The 21918-nt window shown below is 38.1% G+C and overlaps 4 protein-coding genes and 1 long non-coding RNA gene across 11 annotated transcripts in view; 4 read left to right on the plus strand and 1 right to left on the minus strand.

The window, feature by feature from the left end:
• Window positions 1-21918, plus strand: part of LOC131303841 (SUMO-conjugating enzyme SCE1) — an 85971-nt gene that overhangs the window by 45504 nt on the left and 18549 nt on the right. Inside the window, exon 1 of one of the 7 annotated variants that reach the window (XM_058330888.1) lies at window positions 887-904. The exons of 5 other annotated variants lie outside the window; for them this stretch is intronic. The gene's annotated coding sequence lies outside the window, so the exon portion shown is untranslated. Of the gene's footprint in view, window positions 1-886; window positions 905-15280; window positions 15292-21918 lie in introns of those variants that run through there. One more of the 7 variants, XM_058330889.1, reaches the window with a different exon arrangement.
• On the plus strand, window positions 2859-3814 carry LOC131302939 (uncharacterized). The gene is made up of 3 exons (XM_058329732.1): window positions 2859-3329; window positions 3418-3643; window positions 3732-3814. Exons 1-3 carry the CDS (start codon window positions 2859-2861, stop codon window positions 3812-3814), a joined length of 780 nt encoding a protein of 259 aa, XP_058185715.1.
• On the plus strand, window positions 3834-4199 carry LOC131302940 (uncharacterized). The gene has a single exon (XM_058329733.1). The coding sequence runs from the start codon at window positions 3834-3836 to the stop codon at window positions 4197-4199; it is 366 nt and encodes a 121-aa protein (XP_058185716.1).
• On the plus strand, window positions 5479-6864 carry LOC131303840 (uncharacterized). Its single transcript, XM_058330885.1, has 2 exons — window positions 5479-6414; window positions 6729-6864. Exon 1 carries the CDS (start codon window positions 5479-5481, stop codon window positions 6364-6366), a length of 888 nt encoding a protein of 295 aa, XP_058186868.1. The 3' UTR covers window positions 6367-6414; window positions 6729-6864.
• Window positions 13399-13968, minus strand: LOC131303843 (uncharacterized). The gene is made up of 2 exons (XR_009192227.1): window positions 13749-13968; window positions 13399-13665 (listed from the first exon to the last, which is right to left on the minus strand). It is a non-coding gene; the product is annotated as an uncharacterized LOC131303843 (long non-coding RNA).

The raw sequence follows: 21918 nt of genomic DNA on the forward strand, positions 1-21918 counted from the left end.
GCATGCTTGATTGTATGTAAGTTTTATCTTGTCGTTATTTATTTTCGTTCCCAAAAAATACAAGACAAAAAATAAAGTAAAACATTTACCCCCAAAAAAAGTAAAGTAAAACTGAATTTCAACATTTTAAACCTAAAATGGCTTCAATACTTATTTTTTGAAGCCCTTGTGTGTCAATTTTTCGAGGTCCATGGTGATCGGTAGATTTTTGGGTGTAGTTGATGCCTGACGGGGTCAAATAAAAAAATAATAAATTTGAGGCCAAGTTATATTTGAAAAAAGAGGAGGGGGGGATATGAAGGGAATGAGTTGGGTCGGGTCGGGTCGGGCATGACTTGACTCATATTCGACCCGACCCGTTCCAACCAGCATACTATTGGCTCGTATTTAATCCGTCCATATTCAATCCATGACCCATTTCAACTCGTCTAAACCCGCCCATTTGCCACCTCTATTATTTTGGTACTGGGTAGACTTAATTAATTAGTATTTCTTCTTCATCACAGAGCTTTTCATTGGTCTTTTTTAAACGGGACAAATTCTATTCTACTACTAATCTTGGGGAAAGAGGATGGGAGTGATGATTTAATTTGAACCCTCACCTATGGGCTGTTTGGATGGATCAGATGAGGGGGGATATGTGAGTCCCCCTGATTTCTACTTCGGGTGTGCCTCAAATTCGGTGTTTGGTTTAGATTTTTGGAAGGTGGAGATAAATACTGTAGAGGATTCATGTTCGGCTGAAGTTGGATTTGTGAAGGGGAGGTCCGACCCCGTCGTTGGCAAATCCGGGAGATTTTGAGACGGTTTTACCCCTCCAAATCTCCCTTCCATTTATCCTTTGTCATCCCATTTCTTGTTTCATCGTGTTCTTTTACCCAGACCAAAGAAGAGAGAGAAGAGAAAGAGAGAGAAAAGAGGAGGTCACCGAAGAACTCCGGTGACTCCACCGCCTTACCGACGGTTGCAATTTTCCCTCGTCTTCGTCTTTACGCGGGCTGAGGTATGGTTGTTCACTCCATTTGCGATCGTTTTTGTGATTTTTGAAGATTGTCCGTGTTCCGTTGGGTTGAGTTTTTGATTGATTTGGGGGTTTTTGATGTTGGGTGTGTGATTTTTCACCCACGGTACTCCATCGCTTATCTGAGTTGCCCTATAAATCTTGAAACTCCATATATGTTGATTTTGCCCTAATTTTGTTGTATGGTTTGTAGATCTGAGTGCCCTAACTCGAAATAGTTATTTTTTTTTTATTTTATTCTGTGCATTTTGAACCACGATTTGAGTTGCGACATGGGTTCGAACCACTATTCAGTGACTAAATAGTCACTAATCTTTGGACCTGAGGATTAACTTCCACCACTTGTCTTGGATAGGCAAGTGTTGGATCATCTATCATATTAGCTGCAATCCGCTTCCAGGAGTGTTTGATTTAGAGTAATCTGTTGTTATTTTGAGGTTATGCTCTATCATATTGCACAATAATGTTGGGAAAACTGAGCATTTTCTATTACAACAATTTCAGTACCACATTTGATTTTAAGAGTGCAGAACCCATTTTCAGTACCATGCAGATCCCTTGATCCGAAGTTTGCATTGTTTAGTGGTTGAAAAATTCAAACCAAGATAGGAAATGAACAATAAAATTTATATGAGACCTTGGGAAATGCTGTAGCTAAATATATCTTCTCTTTTTTTTGCTAGTTAAGCACAACTCAACATGATAGGTGTAGAGAGTTTTTCCTTTCAAAAACATGCTTTATTTTGTTGCCTAATGGTTTTAGTACTTAATTATGCTCAATCTTTGAACAAAAAGGAGGATAAGAAACTGAAAGGGGGCTTCTCCCTTAAAACGAGTTTGGGAATGGCAAAGACCCCGATAGGGATAAGGATAAGGTGCATGAAGATTGACAACAACACACAAATTTGTTGATAGCAATGATATTTCTTGCATTGTGTCAAACTAAAGACTTCAAAAAAAACAAAAAAAAAGTAGTCCTTTTTCATCTGCCTAGGAAAATGGAGATGGAAATGGAGCCACATGACATGATAGCTTCTTTCTGCCTTTGGTTGAATGAGTTGCACGTTTACTTCTCTATTGGGTTGGTCCCCGCTTCTCACCATAGCTTTGGACTAGTCATAAAAAACAACACAACTACATAACGAATTTTCATTGCCATTCTGTGACTCTAAAAGGCACCCAATTAATCATCTGTCGTCACTCTCTCTATGCAGTAATAGGTTTCGTTCTTTGTGTAGTTTCTCTTGTCTCCAGCAATCAGTGATTTGATTTTTATTTTTTCCATTCATTGGACACTTCCACTTCCTTCAATTTCTGTTCTTAGTTCAGTTGGATTAAAATTACTCCAATACGGATGGTACGGCATACTAATTTGGTACGGCGTACTGATTTGGTACAACTTTTGATCATGCCCTAATTTGGGACACAACCTATTGATTGCCTGCCACCTATTGGTTTCGGCTTCTTGAAGAAATAAAAATTAAGATAGCCTCATAATTTGGATGTATTGTCGAAAACATCTGTAGGAGAAAGCATTGAATACTGAGTCAATTCGGGCTGTTCAGCATTCACTCAGTGGATGTTTTTTCCCCCTTTTTTGGTATGTCCTACTGATTTTGCCCTAATTTCGGACACCCTGCTGATTGCCACCTATTGATTTTGCAAAATCGTATGTGTAATGATTAAAATGCATTGAGTTGCCCTAATATAATTGGAATTGCCCAAAAATATTAGTCGCAGTAAATTAACTTTTGCCTTAGAACAGATGGCAAGACTAACGAACCATGAACGAAGGAAGAAGACAAACCGTAAGGCATTGTTAGCAGCGTTATGTATGATGAGAGTACTCAATAGCGTTGTTCAACTTTACTTGTTAATTACGGAGTTGATTGCTAAGAGGAATCGACAAAGGCTTCGACAAAAGCCTCATCTTCGTGCCAATCCTAATGCTTACCAAAGCCAACTGGACACACTTAATAGGTTGGTACGCGGGAATGACAAAACTTGCCATGACAATTTGAGGGTAAACAAGCATACATTCATGATGTTGTGCCAATTACTTATCCAAAATGGGCTAGAGCCATCTAGGAATGTTACCGTTGTAGAGAAGGTGGCGATATTTTTGTGGATCCTGTCACACCATACGAAGAATAGGTGTACCATTTTACAATTTTGGAGATCAGGGGAAACAATTAGTAGGCATTTCAACGCAGTTTTGATCGCGGTGATTTGCCTTCACAATGTCTTGTGGTATCATCCTCAGCCTATTCCTGCCAATGAGCCGGATGCTAGGTGGAAGTGGTTTGAGGTTCATAATTCTTAAGTCTTATGTTCTAGTAATGCACTTATTCATTATAAATTAACTATTGTAATAAAAATACCTTTTTGTCTCGTAGAATTCTCTAGGGGCTTTAGATGGTACCTTCATACCTGTTCTCTCCCCAATAGAACACAAGGCACGATATAGGTCAAGGAAGGGTGACTACGCGACAAATGTGTTAGGAGTTTGTAGTCGTAACCTACAATTTGTTTATGCGTTGTCTGGTTGGGAAGGCTCCGCCACCGACTCAAGAGTGCTCCGAAATGCCTTGCTAAGGCCTCATGGGTTGAGAATTCCACAGGGTATGTGACTTGAAAACCTTTCCATTAGTGAACATTCGTCAGCGTTATTGTAAACATACTCATGTAGGGCAACTAATCTTATTTGTAGGTCATTACTACCTCGCCGATGTTGGTTATACTAATGGGCCAGGATTATTAGCACCTTACAGAGGTCAACGTTACCACATTTAACATTTGGAGGCAAGGACACATGCCCCAGAGCCGAGAGGAGTACTTCAACATGAAGCACTCTAAGGCACGAAATGTTATCGAGAGATGCTTTGGGGTGCTGAAGATGAGATGGGGGATTTTGAGATCTTACTCTTTCTACTCCATTAGGACTCAATGTCGCACCGTCACTACATGTATCCTTCTCCATAATCTCATTAAGTGTACAATGGCGGTGGATCCTGTTGAGACTGAATACACGGCGTGGGAGCAGGCGAACCTACATAATGTACCACATGAAGTGTACATTGCAAATGTCGAATCTACAAATGAATGGACACAATTTCGGGATAACTTGGCAACCCAAATGTACAATGATTGGTTAGCTAATCCAGGGGGTGACCATTAAGATTCATGTAACTGAATTTGAATGTAATAATCTGGACGTGTTATTTATTTCTGTAAATTATATGTATCTGTTGGACATGTTAAACTTGTTGAACAATGGTCATGTGAACTATTTGAATGTAATAATATTATTTTTCATGAGTACAATACCTATGTCAAATTGTAATCATTCTTTAAATCAGGTTAGCATACCTATGGAAAGTGAAGGAACTTCACAATCTGAACCAACGAATCGTAGGAAAAAACAAGATCGTAGGCTATGGACCTTTGCGGAAGATGAGGCCCTACTTGCTGCCATGATGGAGTGTATATGTGTTAAGTTATGGGTTTATATGTAATTAGTTATAGTTTACATTTAATCTCTTATGTAAGTAGATTAGGAGATAAGGGTCATATGTATAATTACTGATTTTACATGTGTATAAGTATAACGTAATGAGAAATAAACCCTAATTTTTGGGTTCACAATTCTATCTCTCATTTTACATGGTATCAAAGCACCGATCTTGATCGGATGTCTCAAACAAACAAAACCCCTTACCTACCGACGATCTATGCTACACCAACTGATTCTCGCTGACATCGTTTTTTCTTCTACTCCTCCTGTTGCAACTAGAACTACCGTAAAACATCCGACAGGTCTGGATCTTGCTCGCCGAATTGTTTCCGACCACGAACAGACTCGTTCAACGCTGTACAACCCTCGTTTCAGCAACTCCACCACTGACAAGCCTTTGAATCTTCTTATCCACTGCCGTCGACCTCTGACCAGGTGTGTATCTGCTTCTGTTGTGGCTTACGAGACTGTACGACGTCCGACAGAATCTGAGTTTTAAGAAGTACAGTTCTGAATCTCGCCGGCAACCATTATTTGACCACTTACTATCACGTTCCAGCACTGGGTAATCTTGTACACCCTTTTTCCTTCGGTCGTTTAAGTCTGGATTACTCGTACAAGACTGGGCTGTTTGTACACCACTGAGTACGTGTGTTTTTTGTTTATTCAAAGGCTGAAGATAACTTATTAGAAGCTTTGTAGCTCTATATTGCAGTTTTTTTTTTTGTTGAGATGTCTGAGGAATCAAAAAAGGCTTTCGTTAGTGGTAAGGATGAGTCGAGTCGTGTAGTGTAGGGACTCAAGATAATTTTTCTCTGGATATTTGCCATATTAAGTTGGATGGTACCAACTATTTGATTTGGTCTCGCACTTTTACTTTGGCTATTGAGGCCAAAGGGATGTTAGAATTTATTGAGGATCCTGTTACTCCACCATTGAGGCTATGGAATTGAAGAAATTTAAATCTCAAAAATCGTTAGTTATGACCTGGTTGTTTAATTCTATGAGGGCTGATATTCGTCATACTTTTCTGCTTCTTGATACTCCACATAAGATTTGGATTACTGCAGCCCAGACCTATTCTCAGCAAGGTAATGATGCACAGTGTTTTGAGTTGAGGAAGAGACTCCGTACATTGGAGCAAAATCATCGTTCTGTTGCTGTGTATTTTGCTGACTTGAGTGGAGCTTGGGGGGAATTTGATTATTATCAGGGCTTTCAGGCTGTTTGTGCAGTGGATGCTGCTAATTGGCTAAAAAGGATGGAAAAAGAGCGTGTTTATGACTTTCTTGCTGGTCTTGATATGGAGCTTGATCCAATTAGAGTACAGGTGTTGGGTCGTATTCTGTTTCCATCCTTGGGAGAGGCCTATTCTATTGTTCAACAAGAGGAGAGTAGGAGGGGTGCTATGTTGCAGCCTCCTACGTTTGATCGTTCGGCCCTAGTTGCTACTCCTCAGGATCATTTTGGTTCTGCTAGTGGGTCTATTCTCCAGGGTGGCAAGTCCCAGTCTGGTACTATCATTGGGCCTCCTAATTGTGCGTCACTCCAGTGTGATTATTGCCACAACACTGGTCATACCAGGGATTTTTGTTGGAAGTTACATGGCAAGCCCTCTCGTGGGTGCGGGGGTGGACGCGGTGGCCATGGTCGTGGTCCAGGGTGTTCTCGGGCCCATGCCCAAGTTTCAGAGTCTACAGTTGGCACATTGCCTGATTCTGGGTTCAGTACTGGGTTCAGGTTTCATTTGATCATGTTGGTGGTTTCTCTCAAGGGGAGATACAAACTCTCAGGCGCCTTATGGCTCAGGCTAATTCTCCATCTACTATAGCTTCCTCTTCCACAGCAGCTCCTACTTCATCCTATTTTGCTCACACAGGTATCCCGGCTAATGCATTTACTGCCTCTTCTGCTATACCTTGGATTGTTGATTTTGGTGCCTCAGATCATATGACTGGGTGTTCCTCTGTATTTGATTCTTACTCTACTTGTTCTGGTAAGGATAAGGTCCGAATAGCAGATGGGTCATTCTCTGCTATCTTAGGGAAGGGTTCCATTCGCTATTCTCCCTCTATCTCTCTCTCTTTAGTTTTACATATTTTCAACTTTGCCACTAATCTTATGTCTGTTAGTAGCCTTACTCGTTCTGCTAATTGTTCCGTGACCTTTTTTCCTACTCATTGTGTCTTTCAGGAACTGGATACGGGGAAAGTGATTGACAGTGGTAAATCACATGGTGGCCTCTATTTTTTGGAATCTGCACCTCGTTCACCCATGTCATGTGGTCTTGCTCTGCAAGCAGATACGAGTCCAGCTCTTACTATGTTACATCAGTGGCACCGTAGATTGGGTCATCCCTCATTTGGAATTTTAGAGAAACTTTTTCCTCATTTAATAAAGCATTGTCCTAGGAGTCAGTTTTTTTGTAAAGCCTGTGAGCTTGGAAAACATAAACATTCATCGTATGCACCTATTAATAAACGGAGTGCATCTCCTTTTACAGTTATCCATTCTGATGTTTGGGGTCCTTCCCCTGTTACTTCTCTTAAAGGTTTTAGATGGTTTGTCACTTTTATTGACTGTTATTCTCGTGTTACTTGGGTGTATTTACTTAAGTCAAAAAGTTACGTTTTTTCTTGTTTTAAATCTTTTTATGTCATGGTACGCACCCAATTTGATACGAATATTAAAATTCTCCGTAGTGACAATGGAACTGAATATATAGATAGGAATTTTAGGGCATTCTTTATCAGACGACTTGTGTTGACACTCCACAACAAAATGGAGTTGTTGAACGCAAGAATCATCATCTTGCTGAGGTAGCTCGCTCTCTTTTATTCACCATGAATGTTCCAAAAATATTTATGGGGAGAGGCGATTTTGACTGCTACTTATCTTATCAACCGTATGCCATCTAGTGTTCTCCAGTTCAAAACTCCTATTGAGTGTCTTCCTCACAGTTCTCGTGTCACCACTCTCCCACCTCGGGTGTTTGGTTGTGTGTGTTTTGTTCATGCCCCTCATCCCTCTAGGGGCAAGTTAGGTCCTAAAGCCTATGAGTGTGTCTTTATTGGGTATTCTCCTACCCAAAAGGGCTATAAATGTTATGATCCCCACTCTAGAAAGTTTTATGTCTCTATGGATGTTACTTTTTGGGAAACAGTTTCTTTTTACTCTCCCTCCACTCCAACTCTTCAGGGGGAGCATCGTCAGGAAGATATGAGGGAGGAAGAGATGTTTACCCCCCTTTTTTATAATCATGGTGAGGGGGAGAGGAAACAATTTAGAGAGGAACCAATATCTGTTGAAGGAGCAACTCATGACATTGGTGACAATATTGAGGAATTACCACAACGGCTGAAAGGGTCTAACTTAAAGACCTACATTAGACAGAAGAAAGGAAAGTCCTCATGTGTGATGCCACGTTGTCAATTACAATCCCCTGCTCCAGTTCTGGATTCCGCAGCTAACTTATTTGGTAATGAATCTTCTCCTATTGAACTTCCCTTTATTGAGTCTGATAATCTTCCTATTGCTCTTCGGAAAGGTGTTAGGTCATGTACTCAACATCCCATCTCTCAATTTGTCTCTTATGATCGTTTGTCTCCTTCGTACCATGCCTTTGTTTCGTCTCTTTCTTCTATATGTATTCCATAGAATTGGTAGGATGCATTCAAAATACCTAAGTGGAAAGGAGCTATGGTAGAAGAGATGACAGCTTTGAAAAAGAATGGCACTTGGGAGCTAGTATCACTTCCAGGAGGAAAGAAATCAGTAGGATGCAAGTGGGTTTTCACTATTAAGTAGAATGCTGATGGTACAATTGAGAGATACAAGGTGAGACTTGTTGCCAAGGGTTTTACTCAAACCTACGGTATTGACTATGAGGAGACGTTTGCACCAGTAGCAAAGATGAACACTGTGCGAGCTCTGCTTTCTTGTGCTGCCAATTTGGATTGGCCCCTTCACCAGTTTGATGTAAAAAATGCATTCCTCCATGGTGAGTTAGAAGAGGAGGTGTATATGGACGTACCACCAGGTTTCTCTTCCTCTGAGGTTGAAGGGAAGGTGTGTAGATTGAAGAAGGCCCTATATGGGTTGAAGCAATCACCTAGAGCATGGTTTGGTAGATTTTTCAAGGCTATGTTGGGGTTTGGATACAAACAGAGCCATGCAAATCATACTATGTTCATCAAAGGAGGAGCTGGTAAGATTGCTGTCCTTATTGTGTATGTTGATGATATAATAATGACAGGCAATGATGTGAATGAAATTCTTAATCTCAAATCTAGTCTGGCTCAAGAATTTGAGATTAAGGATTTGGGATCACTAAGATATTTTCTTAGCATGGAAGTAGCAAGGTCTGATAGAGGTATTTTTATCTCCCAACGGAAGTATATACTTGATCTTTTGGAAGAAACAGGTATGTTAGGCTGTAGACCTGCAGATTCTCCTATTGAGGCGAATCATCATCTTAGTGGCAATGGTGGGGAGTACACAGACAAGGAGAGATATCAGCGACTTGTGGGTCGACTGATATACTTAGCTCACACTTGACCAGATGTTACTTATGCAGTGAGCGTTGTTAGTCAGTTTATGCACGATCCTCATGCTTCGCATCTGGATGCAGTTTATCGTATCTTGAGGTACCTCAAATCAGCTCCAGGAAAGGGAATTATGTTCTCTAATCATGGTCACCTGTGATTGGAGACATTTACTGATGCTGACTGGGCTGGTTCTGTGGATGATAGACGCTACTTTTGGTTATTGTACTTTCATTGGGGGAAATTTGGTTACTTGGCGAAGTACGAAGCAATCAGTGGTCGCCAGGTCTAGTGCCGAAGCTGAGTACAGAGCTATGGCTCATGGCGTTTGTGAGCTCTTGTGGCTCCAAATCGTGTTACGTGATTTGGGAATTACTGATAATGGTCATATGAAACTCTACTGTGACAATAAAGCTGCCATCAACATTGCTCATAATCCTGTTCAACATGACAGAACGAAGCATATAGAGATTGACAGGCACTTTATCAAGGAGAAGCTAAGCGCAGGTTTGATATGTATGCCTTTTGTGAGATCTGAAGATCAATTGGCTGACATATTTACAAAAGGGCTTGGTAGCAAGAGTTTTCACCCCATTGTGTTCAAGTTGGGCTTGATTGATATATTCGCACCAACTTGAGGGGGAGTGTTAAGTTATGGGTTTATATGTAATTAGTTATAGTTTACATTTAATCTCTTATGTAAGTAGATTAGGAGATAAGGGTCATATGTATAATTACTGATTTTACATGTGTATAAGTATAACGTAATGAGAAATAAACCCTAATTTTTGGGTTCACAATTCTATCTCTCATTTTACAATATGTGATAAATATAGAGCTCATAATGGTTTCAAGCCGGGCTACTTTAATGAAGTTGAAAAGGAGTTGAGGAAGAGATTGCCTGGGACGACGCTTAAAGCGCAATCGAACATTGAGTCCAAGGTGAAGGGGTGAAAGGAAAAGTATAGTCTAATTGTCAACATCACACATCTTAGTGGGTTCGGTTGGAACCATACCACTAATTCCATTGTAGTGGATGATGAAAACGTGTGGAAAGAATATGAGAAGGTAACATCTCCCCGCATACATTTAAACTTACTATTATTATTGTTGCCTCCCACTTAATGTATGCCATTGTACATGTACAGTCCAATTCCAGAGCGAAAGGGCTGAATAGGAAGTCTTTCTCCACGTATGAGAGTTGGCAATTCTTATTTGGGAGGGATAGGGCCACCAGTGATTTAGCCGAGGATGCGGCGGAAGTGGAAGAAGTTGTTGAGACCCCTCAAGATGAAGCCAATATAGACCTCGATGACATGTTGAATGAATGCTATACTCCAACGTTTGCAAATGGTGACACGGTGTTTCCATGTGAGACACCATTTGTTGACATATCAACTTCTTCCGGAACTCCAACAAGCAATGCTATTCCAGCCGCGACACGAACCAATGCCAATACTCCAAAAAGTAATGCCAATACTCCAACAAGCAATGCCAATGCTCCCACAAGCAATGTTGTGCCGGGAAGGCCAAAGAAAAAGGCAAAGGTGGACGCAAATGAGGCATCCATTCACATGGCAATGGAGAATTTATTGGCTCAAAGCAATACGGCGTTCAACAAGATTGCCGATGCGATTGGATATGAGGACCGACTCTCTGCCAAAAGAGAGAAGGTGTTTACTGAGCTAATGAAACTTGACCTTGAGATGATTGATAGGTTTGCTTTAAACACCATGATTGTGTCCGCCAAAGAAAATGTGGACACATTCTACGGCATACCGGAGAACTACAAACAAGCTTAGGTCGATGCCATATTATTGGGCCAAATCAAAATGACAACTATGTAGGGATGTCTTACTAATTATGGCCCTTTTTGTACAAAATGGTGGAGGATGTGTTTACTTCTTTTTGTAAAGAATTATATAGTACTAACTGAATTTGCCTAAAACATGTTGTTTATTTGAGGGAATAGGCCCTTTTTTTGGCGTTGTAATTAAACACTACTTGAAAGTTGTTAGGGCAACGATGATGATCCATGTGATACGTTGAAGGGTACATGGCACTTTTTGTGGAATGTTTTAGGGCAACAATGATGATGATGCAATGTTACTGATATTGGCAACAATGAAGGTCTTTTTTGTGCTATATTCTGGCCAGAATCATCTTTGTTTTCTGTGTTGTTTGATTGGGCAATGATGCAATGATGATTGCAATGTATTAGTTGGTATTGCTTTTGCCAATTTTGATGGCCTTAATGACAGCTTAGTTGCAAATGGTAGTGCTACTTTGACTATGATACAATTTTCTGAGCCCAACACTTGGGTTGTTTATGGGCTGGTTTTTGGACTGTTTTTGTGCAGGTTTATGGGCTGCTTTGTTGCTGATTCTTATCTGGTTTATGGGCTATTTTTTTCTGCTTGTTGGGCTACTATTTGGCTGGTTTATGGGCTGTTTGCTGCAGATTTATGGGCTGTTTTTTGCCCGAGGTTTATGGGCTATTTTTTGCAAGTTTATGGGTTCTTCTGTTGTCGTTATCTGTCATATTCTGTACAGTTTTGTTGATATTTGTTTTGTGGCTATTTTGGTGCTACATGCTGGCCAGTTTTCTTGTTGTTTTAATGGTAAATCTGGTGCTATTTGGGCAATGATGATGCAATTGTAATAGTATTTATAAGTTGGTATTGCCTTTGGCAACTATGAGGGCCTTAATGGCAACTTAGTTGCATGGTAGTGCTGTTTTGATTATATGCTAATTATATCTGAGCGAAATTTTCGATATTGTGTTTGCTGTTTTCTGGCTGTAACGTGGACAGTTTTGGTGCATTTGAAATGCTAGTATTTTTTTTTACTTATCTGGACTGTTTTATGGACTGTTTTGGTGCTGCATTTTGGCAGTTTGTTGGATAGGTTTTTGGCCAGTTTTTTTCCTGGTTCTTGGTTGGTTCTTGGCTGCATTCTGTTCTGTTTTGGTGCTGCATTCTGGCAATTTGTTAGAAAGGTTTTTGGTCAGTTTTTTTCCTGTTTCTTTGCTGGTTCTTGGCTACATTCTGTTCTGTTTTGGTGCTGCATTTTGGCAGTTTGTTGGACAGGTTTTTGGCTAGTTTTTTTCCTGTTTCTTGGCTAGTTCTATTCCGTTTCTTGGCAAGGTTTGCATGCCCTTTGTTGGTAGTTTTTGGCTAGTTTTCCCCTCTTTCTTGGGGAGTTTTGGTGTTGGTTTTTGGCTTTTTTTTTGGGCAATGATGCAATTTTGATTGCAATATATTAGTTGGTATTGCCTTTGCCAATTATGACGGCCTGAATGGCAACTTAGTTGCAAATGGTAGTACTACTTTGATTATGCTAGAATTGTCTGAGCCCAAGTGTTGCTTTAGGTCTTTGGCAGCTTGTTTTGTGGCTGTTTGTGTATTTTGTGGCTTGTTTTGTGTCTTGTTTTGTGGCTGTTTCTGGCTCTTGCAAATGGTAAGGCTACAGTCATGGCAGCAGTTGGCTGCTACTGCTGTTGTTTCGTCCACTTCCTGTTTTGGTTTTCTGTAGTGGCTCTTGCTGTTCTGCTACTGTCATGGCTCTTGTTGGTGTGGTTTTTTGGTTTTCAGAGCATCCAGTTCTGCAGTTTTCTCTGTGGTGTGGCTGCTATTGGTTGGTACATGCTGCTATTTTGTGAGGTCAAATGGTGTTGTTTCGTACACTTTTATGGCTGTCATGTTTTCTTTTTTGGCTGAAATTTACTGTGGTTCATAGGCTATGATGATATGACAGACAAATTTGAAGGCAAGACACTTGTCTTGGCAGGACAACTTATGAGGGTCAATGGTTTAATCACCATTTGGCAACATAAGTTGTAGCCAAGTGGTGCACTATGTGCCGGTCAAAAAAATATCTAAGCCAAGTACATATAAACATAATATTAGTATTCATTATGTTATAAATGTGTCCATTCCTCTTTTCTTGTAGATTTTACAATGACAAGTGAAGATAAACAATACTATTGGGTGGTTTTCGTTGGCCGTAATCCGGGAATCTATACGAGTTGGGAGACCGCGGAACTGCAGGTTAATGGATACCTGGGGAACTTGAAGAAAAGATTCAACACGTTCGATGAAGCAGAAGGAGCATTGTTACAGTTCCATGAGGAAAGATACCGGCTCATTCAAATGCAATCGGTCCGAACCGAACATCAATCAAGTGACGATGCTTTCACATCCACAAGTTCTTTGCAAGTTCAACATCAACAAAGTCTATCAACATACTTTGTTCTAGTTTGTTTTTTTAGGTTTCGTAGCTTGTATGTTGTTCGCACTTCTATTTGATTCGGAATGAAGTTGTAAGTTTAATTTCTCCAATTTCGAATTGAAGACTGCATTATGTAGAAAAACATTAGTAATCTCAAATAAATATAATTACTTGAGATATAAACCGGAATGGTACAAATTTATTCCTCAAACATTAATTATCAAAAGTACGAACTTATTCTTCGACCACCCTCTTACAACTTCATACTTCTAGTTTTCTTGTCGAACAAAGCAATGGCCCCAACGATTAAAATTGGGAAATTCCCTGTCCCGGAAATGTCTCAGTTGTGGCTGATCCTACATAAAATTAAGGCAAATAGTTAATAAATTTACTAAAAAAGATTTAATATGAAATTGGAAACAAATTCAAAATTACTTACTCGAACAAATTCATTCCAAACATCATTTTGCACCACCAGTTTATTTTCATTTGGATTCCACCCAAACCCCGGAATTCGAAGTATAGCGTCTAGATCAAAATAATCACGCTTCCATTTTTTTTATCTTTCCTTCGATATGATTTCGTTTAATACCTGCTTCGGGGAAAGAAACTCGCATTTGATTCTCAAGAACTCCTAAGTAGCTGGAATGAAACCCGTTCTCGGCATTTGTAAGTAATATTTCCTCCTCCACCTCGCTCCAAGCCCGGCGTGCCATTTCAAGGAGTCAAAAATCAAAATTACAAAGTAATTTTTTAAAGGGAGATAGATGTGTGTGCAGTGATATGAGATAGGTAGTGGTATTTATAGACCACTTTACCAAACAATTTTGGTAAAAACGTTTTTACCTAACAAAATTTGGTGCACCTACTTTTCTTTTTCAACTACCACAAAATGTACTTTTTAAATTACTAAATTGAAAATATATAATTTGGATTTCTTAAAAAAAAATTCAAATAAGGTTAAATTTTTTTCAATATAATTACATTTAAATTTATGCAATAATTAGTTATAAATATGTATTTTCTGTAATTATGAAATGTACTTTTTAATTACTAAATTGAAAATAAATAATTTGGATTTTAAAAAATAATAAATCAAAAAAGGTTAAAATAATTTAAAGATAATTTGATTCAAATTTATGCAATAATTAATTGTATATATGTATTTAATGTAATTATAATGAAATAAACGTAATTTGTCCATTAAAATACTAAACTGGAGGCAAATAAGTCATTTAACACTTTATCCCATCATATCCACCTTTCAAATCCCCATTCTCAAAAATTCATCCAAGCACCTCATTACAAATCCACCCTTCTTAAAAGGTGAGGCCACCCTTCTTAACATATCACCCCTCATTACAAATCCACCCAAAACAAATCCTCCATCCAAACGGGTTGCTAATTCAAAGAGTTCAAGACATCTACCACTTGGTTGCCACTCCATTTGCAAAGCTTTTCATTGATTGTTTCTTTCTTTCTCGTTATGAGACAATTTCTTGGGTGGTTATTCCTTGGGTTTGAGTTTGATTTTCCTGTTGCTGACGCTCGCATGAATATTTTATGCAGTGTCTCATCTTGTATTCCTCATGATCATGACATGTAAAACCATTTGGGGAAAAAAAAATGGGGCAATTTCTTGGGTTTCATTTATTTTTTATTTGTTTGATAAACGGTTTTATCTTGTTCCATGCTCTAACATGATTTATGTTGTACCACATCTTGTACTTCCTCGCAATACGGGGGTGTTTGGTTCCCTCCTTTTCACATTCTCATTTTTGCATTTTGGGTATTTGGGTGGTTCATTCTAGAATACATTCAATAAAAACTCAATCACCGTTTCTGAAATTCCAGGCCAAAAGTGAGAAGTAGCTCAAAAGGTCCTTTTTGCATTATTGAATTTTCTCATTTAGGTACAATTACCAAAATACCTACTCAAAACTAGTAATTACTCTTATCCTTTCCATAGAGAGAGAGAGAGAGATCAACATAGATCGGAGAGACTGAGAGAGAGGGAGATGGAAAAATATGTATGGAGTCGCCCGGCGTAGGATTTGCCGGTGGTGGCGACGGTGATGGGTGATCGGATATTAGGAGAGTTGTGATAGGTATTCAATTGGGTGAACTAATAAACCAACGTTGATGCACCAGTAAGAAAAATAAAATGTCAAAGAGAATCTAATATGAAGGGAAGAATTTGATAACTGAGCATCCTTCAAAAATTTCTCAAAATTTTTCTTTGATAATGGAAGCCAATGGTATACAATTCACCTGCATTTCTTAGTTTGGGAAATCACCCACTGAAACTTTTTTTTCCTTTTCGAAATGATTCTCTCCATAAATCATGGATATATGTATGCATATTTCAATTTCAATTATGATTGGCCTAAATCTCCATATGGGGTGGCACAGATTTATTACAGTATTTCTAAAAATCAATAGAAAATACCTTTCCATTTCAGCAAAATCGGTGACCTAGACCTTTCTTGAACGATTTGCCTAGATCACCATCCATTCCTTGATCAAGGTAATCGTTCCAAAATATAAGGATTCAAAAACGGCTCTTCCATATTATATAGATAGGGTAAGCATCCCAAGTGTTTGATTAAATGTCCCAACCATCCGGGTACCCTACGGCTAAGAAGTTTCTGACTTTGGAAAATGTTATTGATTGACATGGGTAGCATATTGTCTTTTAATTTGTATTCAATTAAAGTCTTCTAATTAATTTTTTTTGATCATCAAGAAAGCCATAAAGTTTCCAAGCATAAAATAATGTAATCAATTCACATTAAAAGAAATGAATGAAAAGGGAGAAAAAAGAAGAACGATATACCAAAACAAAGATTAAAAAGAGAACCTTCCATTCCAAAAAAGAAAATCAGAACGATTGCGAAGAAAACCGACATACCAAAACAAAGATTAAAAAGAAAACCCTCCAATCCAAAAAAGAAAAAACATTAGTAGTACCTCGAATTTAAGCTCAACACAGAATTTCTCTAAATATACTTTTGCTTTCAATTCATGTTGTAAAATTTTAGTAGAAAGTAAGAAGAAATTAATATGAGTAAAAATAGTTCAAGAACAAAATCAAACTTGCATGAGAGCTAAAAAAAAATCCTTTGATGTTTGAATCCCTTGCATGAGAACTGAAAAAAAAAATCGTTCAAGAAACTCCCAATTTTCGGCAAAAGAAACCCAATATGAGTAAAAATAGTTCAAGAAGAAAATCGAACTTGCATGAGAACCAAAAAAAAATCCTTCGATGTTTGAATCCCTTGCATGAGAACTGAAAAAAATCGTTCAAGAAATCAAACTTACCTCACTATCGATAATGGTCGTTCAAAAGTTGGAAAACGTATGCATGTGACAAACAAACCGTAAACAACGCGGACCTGCTAAATAGAAGGTATAATCAAAATTTAAATCTTTGAAGTAGCAAAGATTTAATCTTATTTCCTTTAATCTTGGCTAGCTAATTGCACTAATTGTAAATGTCAACATACTTTCCACTTTTACCATTTCAATCCTCCCGTAATTTGGGGTAGCTGATTTCGGGTATATTTCCAAATATACCAGTAAACTCAATCCTCTCGTCAAATGTCAATAGAAGTTTAAATCAAAATGGTAGGTTTCCTTTAGTTTCGAAAATGTTATCTCAGCCATGGTAATCAAAATGGTAAATGTGGTAACATTAAAATCACAGGAAACCAATCTCAGCCGAAAATGTGGCATTACAGTAGTAAGCTTTATTTCCCAATTTATCGCTAGGTTTTTTACCATGTAATCTCAGCCATAGAAAAAATGTGTACCGATTATAGGGTCCAAAATATAGGAGGAAATTTAGGGGATTTAAAAACTTCCCTGTCATGTTATATAGATGACATGTCTCGTAAAGAAAAAAAATAAGTACTTAAAAAATAAAACATTAGCGACACGGGGCCTTAAGTTTGGGTAGAACATGATTCATGAAGGGTCTTTAAGCTCGAAAATTTTATTCAGACGTATTGTCTCATGATGGTTTAGATTTTTCACCGCTATAAGTCCAAATCACGCATGGTGGTGAAAGATTTGAGACACTACGTGGGTGTGCGGTGCAGTTTATTTTAATGGATTCTGGCTTCTAATTTTGCATTTTCGAAATGTTTGGGGCAAATTTTATTGATGGATTCTGTCATAATCACTTCTCAAAACAGTCATAAGGATCCACAATACACACAACGTTTATGTACAGTATATCGCTACAAGAAAGCTTTACACTACTACAATAAACTATAAAGATCACAACTATTAGCCGTGATTGTAAGTTTTTCATCACGCTTCTGCTACCGTGATGGATCTGGGTGTAATTGTAAGTCACTCTCTTTTATCACGGTTATAAACCGTGATTGAAAGTGTAACGACCCTGATTTTCGGTAAATAAAAATTTCGTTAAATATTTGAATTTTATTTTAATTACTCGGATTTGCTTTTAAAATTCCTTTTAATTTCTATTAATCCGTCATAATTAGATTTAATACTTATAAAATTATATCTTTTCGTCCCGAATAATTTAGTCCTTTTCTAAAGACAAGTATGCTTGTAGAAGCACTTGTATATTTTCTTAGCAAGTTAAATAAAATCCTAAAATTTTATTTCTTGGTTAGAAATCCTACATGACAAGTAGAGTTAGTTTTTAACCGATTAGTTGGAGGAACCGAACTACCAATTTACCTAGTTACAATTTCATAATCCTAGATGGACCTTTTTGACCATCTTTGAGCCTTACAAACCCCTCCAACCATATTGAACCTTTTAGACCTAGGAAGGTAATCATTTTACCCATTGGTTAATAATTACTAGGGAAAATTTTATCCCTTGGGTAATGGAAATAAGTCAAACCAAAGCCCATCTTCTTGCTTACTAAAGAAGCAAATATAGCCTAGTCAATACATACAAGTCTAGAATCTTAGCCCTAAACCTAAGTCACCCACCAAAGTCACTTCCCTAGATTTTTCTAGATACTTATGTATAGATATATGTACTTCGTAGGTTATTTTAAGCATGCCTATATATGTCTAAAGGACCTATAGGCTTCCTAAGAAAGTCTTAACCATTGGTTAATAATTACTAGGGAAAGTTTTTTCCCTTAAGTAATAAAAAGATAGTCTTGCCAATAAATATTTAGATTTATAAGGCAAGTCACTTTCTTAGATTTCCTATGTACTTATATGCTTAAAATATAGAGATGTACTTCATAGTCTATTATAAACATGACTAAAGGACATATAGGCTTTCTAGGCAAATCTTGACCATTTTTTTTAATTGACACTTGCAAGCCTATCACCCATATTTTTTTCTAGGCTAGAACACATAGTACTTAAATATACTTATATATGCATAGTTATATATATAGGTACCTTGTACTAGTGAGAGTTGGAGAGATTTGGAGAGTACATTGACATGATTTTCTTACATCCTTACAACCCAATCTTTGAACCATCCCTTCCTTCCTCTATCAAATCTTCCTAAGATTTGTCCAAAGTACAAAATCTAGTCTTTCATTAATGGTTACTTGTACACTACCCTTCAACCTACCCACCAAGCCATGCTTTGACATGACAAAGGAAGAAAAAAATCAAAGATAGGAGAGAGAGAGAGAGAATTTGGGTGAGGGAGAGGAGAGAGGGAGCTTTGGCCTATAAATAGTAAGCTCATTATAAGTCATTCTCACACCTTCACACCTTGCTCTCACTTCTCTCTTGAATTTCTAAGCCTTCTAGTTCCAAAGTTCAAGTTTCTTTAAGTTCTTGAAGTTTTTGAGAACTACCACCAAACCACCTCCCAAACCCACCCCTAAATCTTTGAAGTAGCCTAGTTTAGTTAGCAAAATTGTTTTTAGGAAATGAAAATCCATTTCTCTTCCTTTCGAAGCAATTCGGAGCCGTTACGCCGCCGATTCGCAAAACCGACGATCGATTCTCAAAACCGACCAACTGCCAAGAAGAACGGTAGAATCTTCTTATCCCCTATCTCTAAGTATAAGTAGAATGTCCTTACTCTCTAGTTCGAAGTATAATGTAGAATATCCTTAACCGTTTTCTCTAAGTATATAAGGTTATCTATCACTTATAATGTTTGGAATGCATGATAGTTAACAAACTTATTTTTGCTAATGGAAGTATATGCATGTCGGAATAATTGACTTATACTCTAATAAACATATGTTGTTTTGAACTTTCCACACAGGAAGAAAGAACGATTTTCGAAAGACAAGACTTTATCGTTTGATAGAACTATTCGTATTTTAATATTTAGGATGATTATGAGCATGTATACATGAATTGTTTGTATTATTTGTTGTATGATAAAGCATAAGTGATTTTCACTCCAAAGGCGTCCGTACATGTGGCGTTATGCTTTAAGTGGTGATTTGAGCATGATTAGTAATATAGAGTTAGATGATCTTACTAGTTTAGTTTCAATATTACAATGAATGATTTATGATTACGTATGTGAAAAGTTTTACCGCGGAGTCATTGCATGAAAACGAGAAACTGAAATCGAGAAAGTAGAAACATATATGACACCTAGGGTGTGATTAATGAAAAGACGTGTTTTGAAAAGGAAAAATGTTATGGAAACCGCAATGTGGCCGGATGTGGTAGCCCATTGTGAGGTGTGTGTTTTGTGTGCCAATGGGAACCCGGTGCAGCGGAACCATTGTGAGGATACTCGGGAGACTGGAACGGCGGAACCGAGGTTGGGTGTGTGGCTTGGTTATCCGCGGAGAGGAGCCAATGCAAAGTGTGCCAATGGGAACCCGGTGCAACGGAACTATTGTGAGGATACTCGGGAGACCGGAACGACGGAACCGTGGTTGGGTTTTGTAAAATGACGATTTTGAAAATGTTTATTTAACGTCCCCAAAATTAGGGGCGTTACAACTTGGTATCAAAGATTTAGATTCAAAACCTCGGCCATGGGTAGAATGGGTAGAACCATAAGATAGTTTGACCGTTGCACAAACGTGAATTGAGTTTAAGTTTACCGTCCCAAATTGGGTGAAATTTTGACAGCACAATCTTCGGATTGAAGCAAGGTGTGGAAATTGGCAGTACCACCGAGCTGGGAATTCCCGAACAATTGGATGATGACTTAAATCAAGGATCGAATGCGGAACTTAGAAACTATCATTTGACTTAATTGCAAGAACACCCCCTAAACTATCATTTTTTGACAACTTTACCTCCTTAAGTTTAAATTCGAGCAACTTCACCCCCCTAACTACCCAATTCTAGCAACTTCACACCTCCTTCATTTTCCGTCCAATTCTGTTAGGGATTTGGATGGAAAATTACAAAATTGGATGGAAAATTAATTTAACATACCAAAATGCCCTTATACACCTATTAATATTATAAACCCCCCCTCCTCCTCCCCCCCTCTCTCTCTTTCTCTCTCTACAATACACGGTCTCTCTCCTCCCTCTACCCCACACCAGAAAACCACCTTAAACCTACTACCTCTCACCACCTCCACGGTTTCTCCAGAAAACCCTAAACCTAGATTCTCCCTAACTATTTATGGTAGTTAATGAATGTAATGAATGAAAAAGTAATCTCTACATGCACTGACTTTAACAACACTCATATGAAGTAAACAACCTGCCTAAAAAATAGCATAATACTAGATTTTGTAACCACAAAAACCTGCATTTTGTAACCCTAAAAAATTGCAGTTTGTAACCACAAAACGACAGTTTTGAACCATATTGCCCTTGATGCAGGGAAGCCTATGAACTACGGAACAATCGTGCAACAAGAAAAGTCACAAATGATATATAATACCCAGATGGGTATTAGTGAATATTCACTGATTTCCTTTTGAGAGGGGTATTAGTGAATATTCACTGGTTTCCCTTTTGCTTATTAGTGAATATTCATTGGTTTCCTTTTGAGAGGGGTATTAGTGAATATTCACTATTTTCCCTTTTGCTTATTAGTGAATATTCACTAGTTTTCTTTTGAGAGGGGTATTAGTGAATATTCACTGATTTTCCTTTTGCTATTAGTGAATACTGTTTTGAAGCACAAAGAACACCAGTTTTTGAACACCATTGTAACCACCAAACGCCGCTGTTTTTAAGTTCCAAAACCTACAGATTACACAAATGCATTTCCAGATTTCTCATTTAGTCCATAATTCACAATTCCATAAGGCACCCCATAAATAATGAAGGACACAATTCCATTGATTCCAAAACGTAACAGATTGTCAACAAGTGCCTAGATTGTAACAAAAGATCAATACATAGTGCCTAGATTACACAATGTCATTTGCAGATACCAACACAGTACTTTGAAACAAGTCAATATAAGGTTACAAATACTACTACCAAACTAAGACAAAGGTTCCAAAAGACAGATTACAAGTAAATAAGTATCCCAAAAGTACTAAATTTGGTCTTCAAGTGGTAGACTTTTGGGTACTGCCATGGGTTGATGCTTCTCCTTGGGTTAATTGTCTGTGGTCAGTGCTTGGCATTGTTGCACTACCAGTGGTACAACTACTCCCACAAGATGTTGTAGATGACTCAGCTAGTTAACTCCAAAAAATAGCATTCCCTA

This window comes from Rhododendron vialii, chromosome 10a (genome assembly GCF_030253575.1).
Source record: "Rhododendron vialii isolate Sample 1 chromosome 10a, ASM3025357v1".
NCBI lineage: Eukaryota > Viridiplantae > Streptophyta > Magnoliopsida > Ericales > Ericaceae > Rhododendron > Rhododendron vialii.